Raw genomic sequence first — 9,816 nt, 5'->3', positions numbered from 1 at the left:
CCTTTCAATTTACTTCTGATGCCTATGTTATGTTTGATCAAATGAAAGGTTGTGCCCCATTTAAAGGGGGGAAATGAATATAAAAAAGGGTGGGTATCTTAAATATTTCCCAAGAACCACTGGTCAGGATAAGAACAAAATGAGTTTCCTGACACAGCCATTAGTAGGAATTCAAGTTTGATCAATTTATAGCCCCCTGGAGTAGGATGGAGCTGTTTGCATTATTATAATGAACATTAATTCCTCTATCAAAACTGTAAAATCCATTGAAGTAAATGAAAAATGATATTGTAAGCAATATCTAAAGGATCTCTTGTATTTCTTAAAAATACACACTGTACAGTGCATATTTTAACTATTTGAACAAGTTCATGCTACATATTGGGTGCATTCACAGTTATTTTCATTGGTAGACAAAAGTTGCCGTTGGTAAAATTAATTACCTCTGGCATGCCACTGGTACCAATGTTTTTTGCCAATGGTATATTTTTCTAACGATGAAGGTGTGGTTAATGTTGGTAAATGACGTCACAGCTAGTTATCAACATGGCAACGAGCTAGAAAGAGGGATTCACAATGATATAAACGATTTTTCCTCGATAAGCCTTTTTAACAAATCATGACAAAATCACATAAAAATCATATCAAAGACTTAAATTCATGATTTTGAAGTATGATTTAGACATGATCCATTAAATGGATTATATAAAACTCATAGATATGGCAACTAAAGAAGTGTGATCCTGATGTGGTAAAAGTTTCTCGGCTATGAGTCTGCTATGATTTTCTTGTGATTCTGGCATGTGCCAATAACTTAGAAGACAAAGAAATCTGTAATTCAGTATTACCAACGTTTCCATTGGACTCCCATTGGTAACATTGGTAAAATTGTTATATTTATATGCCAATATCCGTTCAGGGTTTATTGGTACAGTTGGTACCATTGTCAAATTATTGCACCAATGGTATATTGAAAGTTGGTACTAATGGTAGAACTGTGAACGCACCCATTATATTGAGTTGTGATTTGATTTCATATACCAGGGTATTTGTTTATGTATTGTAGAAATCTCCCAATGCTCCACCATTGAGTCTTGGTTTTTGGAATGGAGACATAGACTTGTGCTACAAAGATGGAGCCATTCCTTACAACATATTTCCGTTTGTAGCCTTAGAGTTTGCGGAGAATTTGCAACAGTCTTTCAAAATCATTGTAGCTCCACAGGTATAAATTTGTAAAAAGCATGATTTAGTGAAAAGAATTTTTTAAAACATTGTACAGACTATAAGAGAAATCAGTTGCTAAAGTATCCTAGGTATTTTTCTTTTCTTTTACTCATCTATTTTTGTTCTTTTGTTCATTTTCAGCAATACATTAAATCTGTTGGGAAAAAAGATGATAGCAACCCAGATGAAATATGTTTCAAGCTTGGTATTGCAAACTCCACATCAGGTATAGCGTGGCATAAAAATACAAATACTAAGATACAGGGAATGATTTATTTTCCATGCATGATTGAATTCAGCAACTTTATCTAAGAGAATGACATTTACCGAAACAGCCTTTTATTCGTCAATGAAGAGGAAATGTTTTATCACACTGATAATTTTTTGATGAAATACAAGTAGACTGATTTTTTTAAAACCATGGCTCCTGGCTCCTGGATAAACTCAGTTTATTGAAAAAAAAAATAAAATGATCATTAAGACCCACTAGTCTCTTGCTAAAAAATCAAAACAAAATTTTGTTACTAATAAATAACAAAAATATCTCTCATGACACAGGCACAGTGATTGGAGCAGTGATAATGGAGGGGTTTTATGTGGTGTTTGATCGACAGAATAACAGAATTGGGTTTTCGGACACAACATGTCCTGCAGTGGCCCAGATGTATAACAAGTCACATGTGTCTGGGCCTCACAAGTTTTCAGGTCAGTATGCAAGGCTTCACCTCTGATTAACATCACAGATTCTAGTGCATAATTGTAAAGTAAAGTGTGTGTCATTTCACAATTCTTGGAAGGATGTATAGTTTGGCTATGATTAATTTGAATGAAAAATTACATGTATCAGGAAAAAAATGTCAGTATTAAGTTGTGAAAGGACAAGGTATGGTAATGGTGGAATCTGGCCCCTTCTTTGGTTTAAAAATCAGAACACAGATTTAAAACTGTGATAGTTTTTTGTTATACCCCCCGGAAACGAAGTTTGGAGGGGTATATAGGAATCACCTTGTCCGTCTGTCTATCTGTCTGTCTGTCCGTCTAGCTGTCCGTCCGTCTGTCCGTCCGTCTGTGCAATCGTATCCCGGTCCATATCTTTCTTACAGAGAAACATTAGAATCTACTACTCCACACAAAGATTGCCAACGACTTAAGGGTGTGTCATGACCTTTACCCAAGGTCATTTGGGCAACTTCAAGGTCACTGGAAGAAAAATTTCATAATTCGTGTCCGGTCCATATCTTTCTTATGGATAAACTTGGTAGGTTCTCATTTCACACAAAGATCCATGACCCAAGGGTATGTCATGACCTTAACCCAAGGTCTTTAGGGGAAGTTCAAGGTCACTGGAAGAAAAATTTCATAATTCGTGTCTGGTCCATATCTTTCTTATGGATAAACTTGGTAGGTTCTCATTTCACACAAAGATTGCCCATGACCCAAGGGTGTGTCATGACCTTGACCCAAGGTCATTTGGGGAAGTTTAAGGTCACTGGAAGAAAAATTTCATAATTCCTGTTTGAAACATTTCTTACTTCTGAAAAACCCAGCGGGGGGTATTTTGTCCCGTTTGGACAGTTCTAGTTAAAAAGTTTGTTCTATGTTTTTAAAGAACGAAATGTGCTATAAAATTGATGAAAATTTGCACAAAAATGAGAAAATTTGGAAATTGATATATTTTTTTTACTCTTGTGAATCCTATAACTAAGAGCCAATACTCTTTTTGTGGCAGGGGTCAAACAGGTTGACTGGTCAACTTCTTGTATTATTCTAATCAACAAGCCAAACCAGTAGCCAAAAAGGGTCTTAGCCTATTTTGTTGTTTAAGGGTTTAAAAGTGCGCATTTGTTTATGAAATATTTTTGCATATTTGATGCTGACCAAGAATTTCACCAAAGTTAGCACACAAAGAAGTATCAGGAGGCTACACTGATCAATTTTTATAGGAGCTATGTCTTATATGAAGTTTCTTGGTCAAATGTAAAATAGTTCCTTACATAGGAGTATATAGGAAAAATCTTTAAAAATCTTCTTCAAGAATCACTCAGCCAGGAAAGATGAAACTCATGTGGAATCATCATCAGGTAGTGTAGATTCAAGTTTGTTAAAAGCATGACCCCCGGGGCTAGGGTGGGGCCAAAATGGCAGATTGAAGTTTTACATAGGAATGTATAAATCTTTAAAAATTTTCTTTTTAAGAACCACTGGGCCAGGAAAGATGAAACTTATATGAAGTTTCTTGGTCACATGTAAAATAGTTCCTACATTATGTAAAATTTGTTCTGTGACAGTCAAAGCTGAGCTATCGTGATCACATATACAAAAACCACCCTTTAGTTGATCCTTTAGTAGGATTTGCTCTGACTGGACAGTGTTCTAGGCCATCTTAACCTGTGTACAGTAATTAGGGCCCCACAAGGATTTGTGGGTGCCCTATAGTAATCACTCTGTCTGTCCGTCTGTCCGTCTGTCATTCTTCCGTCCACAAATTTTCTGTTTTTTCCTGATAACTTTTTTTATGTTTGCCCAAATAAGATCAAAGAACTATATGCGGTATATTGCATATATTTGCCCCCACAAAAGTCAAATTTTGAAAACTTCCTGAAATGTGCTGAATTCAATAAATTGTATGAGAAATATAAATTAACAGAAAATATTATGAGGTCAAAGCAGTGTATTCACAATTTTTGTTTTTATGACGTCAAAAACTAGTCCGATTTTATATCCTTTTTCAGAAAGAGGACAAAATGGACAAAATTTCAACAATTTTAGCTTTAAAATTTATAGAGCGCAAGTTTGTTCAGGAACAATATTGACATATTTCATTGATATCATCATTCTACACATTATATAAAAATATTGATCCTGAACATACATGCGCTCGGTGACTTTTACTCAAAATATCGACGAAATATGTACATTTTTCTGTAAAATTCATAAAAAACTGAAATTTACGTCATGTTTGTGACGTCATTACGTACATATGGCATCATTACTTATGAAAATATTCAGTGCTTTGAAGTCAGCATATACTCCCCTGTTTAAGAACTTAATTAAATATATCTCCATCAAAGTTTGATTTGGGGGGCAAATATTGGCTATTACCGAATAAAGTTCTTTGGTATGTTAGTTCAATAGGCAGAAAGACATATTTTGATGTTAAGTTTGTTTCTCTATGTCCCCTGGTTTGGAGCTGGGGTGGTGGGTAGATTCCCTAACTTTGTATAAGAGTGCATTGGCAAAGAGAGATAACTGCTGAAGATGTTCCCATTGTAAACTGAATGCTGCTATGAGTCCCTTGGGATTAATTAGCTTTCCTCCTGAAGAAAATCCAAAGCATTATCTTTATCTGTCACATTGAGATTAATTACCACCTCTGTCTGCAAATGAAGTTTGTTTTGAAGTCAAGTCAATTTGGAATGCTATGAACACTCTGAAAGGTGGATTTAAATATAAATGTTTATACTTTATTTTTATTAAAATACCATACACAATGAGTTATGATTTCATTGAATTCTAAAAACAAGAAATAGATTAAAGAAGATATATTCTTTTATTTTTACTTTTTTTCTTTTATGTAAATTCATGAATATTATTGATTTTTAAGGTAGTTGGATAAAACCCCCATTCTATCATTAATACTGAAAAAGTTATTATTGTAACTTTAGAAGAAAATGATGAGAGAGGTACAATTAAATGAATTAATCCCTTGGGATTAATTATCTAGCCTGCTGCAGAAAATTTATTAGGCTTGTCTTTATCTGTCACTTTAAGATTAACGAAAACCTTTGTCTGCAACTGCTACTTTAGTATTTGTTTTGAAGTTAAGGTCAAGCCTTTATGATATTTGCATTCATTGAATGTTGGGATTTTTATATAACACAAGCTTCATTATTGTTTAAATTTACATTCAATGTTAAGTTGTTCTTTTCTGCCTAATGTAAATACAAGAATATTATTGACAGGTTTTTGGATATTCAGGAATTATCTTGAAATTTTAAGAATACAGTTGCTGTTGCTTATTCTTCATATATTTTTAATCATTCTGAATAGCGAATCCTTATAATTCTACCCCATGGCGGGGCCCTTCCTGACTGCATGGTCAGTTTTCTAGTTTAGATACTTAGTAAGATATTTGTTTTACAATCATATAACATCCATTTTGCTCATAAATGTTGCTATTCTTATTCAAGGTTCTGTTGAAAACTGTGCCTATGCCAAGCCAGAGAAATCCAACCAAACCCTGGTCATTGTGGCGTACGTATTAGCGGGGATGTGTGGAGCCTGTATCCTGCCTTTGTTTATTCTCTTTATTCAGTATCAATGGCGGACGTCAAAGTGTTACGAGAAAATGAAGAGACAGAATTCTGACGGAGACTCCAATGATTTAATTGATGAACCACACTTTATGCAGGATTCTTAATTAAACGATTTTGTCATGGTAATGTCTACTAGTATTAGTGATGAGGGTTGAATTTGTCTGTGGTAGGATATAACTAGATATTCTTTTTTACTGTTGAATAGTTATCTATAGAATTGAAGTGGGAAGTGTTTTGCTTAGACGTCGCGCATAGTATTGGGGTTTGAAATTGTGTAACTTGTAACACTGTAAACGACGGGTGTTAGTATTTTTGGTCATTTTATCGTTTTGGCTACATTTTGTACAATGCTTTTCTAATGTCTGGTGATGATGTCACATGATTTTCATTAATAATTTTCCAATTTACTGGCCGATTTCGACTGTTAGACAGTGTTAGTAAAATTGAAAGGGTTCTGTAATATGCCATGATCTTGTCAAGCAACAATAAAAGACAGAATGTTTGGTAAAGATTTTTTTAATATATAACAGGTTCTTTTCGTAAAACTAAGTTGATAAATGAAATGTGCAAATCAAGAAGTAGTCAAAATTTTCCATGAAGAAAATTTAGCAAGTAGTAAGAGAGATTAATAGAGCGATTTTGATGTGTAGTCGGTTTTGTTACTACGACACAAATATGCGTATGATGGTATTTAACCGGGCGTATAGTACCAATATTAGCTGTATTCTCTATTTACTGGAAAACTTGTAACAAATAAAATCTTATTTTTGAAATGTGCAAGTAAACAAAATTTTGTATTTAAAGAAACACTAAAAAGTAAGACATTTTTAAGAAAACAGGAGCAAAAATTGGATGTCTAGTCTAATTTGTTACACCTTTAATTTTTGACGTTTTTATGCTTAAACGACATATGCAAGTACGTCAGGAAAGTACATTTTAGACGTTACAAAATCAGCTTCAATTCTGTGCGCAACGTCTTAATTTTATTTAAAAGTTATTACAATATTCTGTGTTAATCATAAGTTTATCCATGTCATCATCTGTATAGAAATTTAGATCTTGATGTTTGTAGATACTTGACACTGTAATCAAAATTTCATTTCATGTAGGCTATTGCACAAGGCATAAAATGGTTGTTTTGTTTAAAAAATATAGTTTGACTAGATATACTTCAAATGAGCACTAATGATTAATTATATTAATTTTTTTTGTATATGGAACTGGTATGTTTGAATATGTAATGCATGATGTTAAAAATTACTGCTTGATGTTAGCAATATATACTAAAATATTATCTTGACTTAAATTTTACTTAGTTTTGATTATAAAACAATTTTGTTCAATTTGTTGAAAGTAGGTTGCATTTCACATTTAATTTACAATGGTTGTATATGCTCTGAATTATGATTAACTATAATAAATCAACAGGTATTGAATGTTACACATCTGAATTTTCCAGGGCATATGTGTTGTATAAGAATATATATTTCTAGATTTCCCTGTTGATTCTATAAATGAAGGTTTACAATTCTTACCTGGAAACTGTTGCTTAATATTTAGAGAATCAACTATATATCTACTGGCCATGTTAATTATTAAGTAGTTCTGTAAGATTTGTTCATATAACAGGAAAGAGTGATATATGGTAAGGTTTTACTTGCCCTTAAATGAATATCTTAATTTTACTTTATATATAACTTTAATTTGTACAGCTATATATGTGACCTGTATTGGTCATTTTCATTTTGACACTTTAGAAATATGACATCATTAAAATCATGTTTTCCCGCTATTTTAGCATATTTTGTATAAAACTGCTTATTTCCAAGCAGTTTTTCTTCCAGAAAATATAGAACGCAGCCTAGAACAAGCTTTATATTTTTAACAAAGATGTATCTATCCAATACTGATTAGTGACAGAAAAATTATGTATGTTCTACACTGCGCTCTGTTTCACTTAAGAAAAATACATCAAGAAAAAGGCATATTTTTGGCTTTTTAGGTCACCTGAGTAACTCAGGTGACCTATTGCTATCCGTTTTCGTCCGTCGTGTGTTAACATTTGAACATTTTCAGCTTCCTTTCTGAAACCCCTGAACCAATTTCAACCAAATTTGATATAAAGCATCTATGGGTGAAGGGGAACAAAAATTTTGAATTTCATGTTCCCCGCCCCCCTGGGGCCTGAGGGGTGGGGCCAAAACCACTAAAATTATTGCAATCTTTAAAAATCTTCTTCTTTACTCCTGGACATCAAGCAGGCAAACTGCTGGCATGAATGTGTAATGAGCATTGAGTCCTCTACCAAATTTGTGAATTTGATGGCCCCAGGGTCAGGGTTCTAGTGCTAGGGTGGGGCTATATAGATTATATAGTGAAAATGCATTATTTCTTTGAAAATCTTCTCTGCTTCTGGGTATTGAATAAACTAACTAAGTGCACAGTTATGATGAGCAGAAGTTGCCTCTACCAAAATGTGTGAATTTTCTGGCCCCAGGGTTAGGGGTTCTGGTGTTAGGCAGCTATATATAGATTATATAGTGAAAATGCCTTTTATTTTTTGAAAATCTTCTTCTGCTTTTGGGTATTAAATAAACTAACTAAGCACATAGTTATGATGGCAGAAGTACCTCTTCCAAAATTGTGATTTTATGGCCCCAGGGTCAGGAGTTCTGGTGTTAGGGCGGGGCTCTATTCATTATATAGTGAAAATGCATTTATTCTTTGAAAATCTTCTTCTCTGCTTCTGGGTATTAAATAAACTAACTAAGCACATAGTTATGATGAGCAAGAGTGCCTCTTCCAAAATTGTGAATTTTATGGCCCAAGGGTTAGGGGTTCTGGTGTTAGGGCGGGGCTCTATTGATTATATAGTAAAAATACATTAATTCTTCGAAAATATTTTCCTTTGCTTCTGGGTTTTATGCCAATGATCCGAGTATATATATTTATGATAAAGAAAGGTGCATCTGGCAAAGTGGTCTTTTATGCCCTCTGGGTCAGAGGGGGGGGGGTTACATTGTCTGAAATAAATTAATGCTTTGAAATCTGCTCTTTGGTATTAATGAACCATTTTATGATAAAATTTGTAAAATTTTGAAATATGTGGCCCCTGGATCAGTGGTTCCTTTGGGGTGAAGTGCACAACTGGTTATAAAGTGGAAGTGCATTTTCTCTTTGTTACTCTTATCTACCTCTGGGTATTAAGTAAACAGAGTAAGCATGCTAAGTTAATAATTATGATAAGCAATGGTGCCTCTTTCAAAATTGTAAATTGTGAATTTCATGGCCTCTGGTTTAAAACACGAACCAAATTTAATTGTTTGAAAGTTGTTACACAATTACTCAGGTGACCTATAAGGCCCATGGGCCTCTTGTTTGTTAGATAGCAAAGAAAGCATTATTTCTCATGTTATTTACAGCTAGAGAGTGCAAACAAATGTGAAAAATATATTAGAAATATTTCTAATATAATCTCTTCTTCAAAATAAATATCAATTAAACTTAACATATCTGAATGTCATTCTAAAGTGTTGATTTTTAGGGGGCCAAAATTGGCTTTTATCATATATACTCCTTTTATGTTATATTTTATGTTTTTTGATTTCAGATGAAACTGCTGATGTCATTGTTATTATACATGTGCCTGCATCCATATTTTTCATCAAACATTTTCGTTTTCTTGTTTGTTAATAATAGAGTCGATTTATGGAAGTTAAATTGTTTTTATAGGCAGCTAAAGATATGTGTTATATATACAATATATAACTATGGATTATTCTCGTAGGAATGAAACAGAAAATTTTCTGAGGCCCAGAGGATTTGGACCTGGATTTTTTTATGTGGCATTATGACAGAGTAAAAAAATCTAGTACATTATGAAGCAATAGAGAGTTTCAAACTAGTGTTTAAAAATTTCGTTTAGATATTCTTTCCATTATATTTCCAATACTCAAAGTACATACTGCAAAGTGCGCGCGCGCGCGCGCGCGCGCGCGCGCGCGCGCGCGCGCGAAACATGTTCATTGTGATATTTTACCATGTTGGTTTATTTCAAGCTTCTGAGAATTTCTTTAAATAGCTAATAGAGGGAATGTATTTGGAGAATTTAAAGTAGATTTTAAATGTCATTTATATGTGTAGCTATTGTTATTCGTTGATAAATGGGTTGCATTACCTTAAGAATTTAAATTTATCTCTCATGTTCATTATAGTAATTGACATATTGTATTTTATTATTAAATTTATTTCATTAACATTCTTCATGGCTTCA

At 33.4% G+C, this 9,816-nt stretch overlaps 1 protein-coding gene across 1 annotated transcript; it reads left to right on the top strand.

Annotated features, from left to right (window-relative positions):
* Window positions 1-497: 497 nt before the first annotated feature.
* Window positions 498-5,691, top strand: LOC134261728 (beta-secretase 1-like). The gene is made up of 5 exons (XM_062744135.1): window positions 498-518; window positions 1,067-1,225; window positions 1,369-1,453; window positions 1,786-1,932; window positions 5,418-5,691. Exons 1-5 carry the CDS (start codon window positions 498-500, stop codon window positions 5,645-5,647), a joined length of 642 nt encoding a protein of 213 aa, XP_062600119.1. The 3' UTR covers window positions 5,648-5,691.
* The last annotated feature ends 4,125 nt before the right edge of the window (window positions 5,692-9,816 follow it).

The sequence above is a fragment of the Saccostrea cucullata genome, unplaced genomic scaffold (genome assembly GCF_032062105.1).
Source record: "Saccostrea cucullata isolate Sc308-1 unplaced genomic scaffold, CSIRO_AGI_Scuc_v1 ctg11807, whole genome shotgun sequence".
Lineage (NCBI taxonomy): Eukaryota > Metazoa > Mollusca > Bivalvia > Ostreida > Ostreidae > Saccostrea > Saccostrea cuccullata.
The sequence above is the reverse complement of the archived record's forward strand: the minus strand, read 5'-3'. Positions and strand labels throughout refer to the sequence as shown.

Excerpts from the sequence above, each read along its gene's own strand:
- LOC134261728 (XM_062744135.1), top strand. The coding sequence starts at position 498 with ATGAAGGTGTGGTTAATGTTG. Across the intron at positions 1,226-1,368 it reads AAATCATTGTAGCTCCACAG|CAATACATTAAATCTGTTGG; the intron begins GTATAAATTTGT and ends GTTCATTTTCAG. Across the intron at positions 1,933-5,417 it reads TGGGCCTCACAAGTTTTCAG|GTTCTGTTGAAAACTGTGCC; the intron begins GTCAGTATGCAA and ends TTCTTATTCAAG.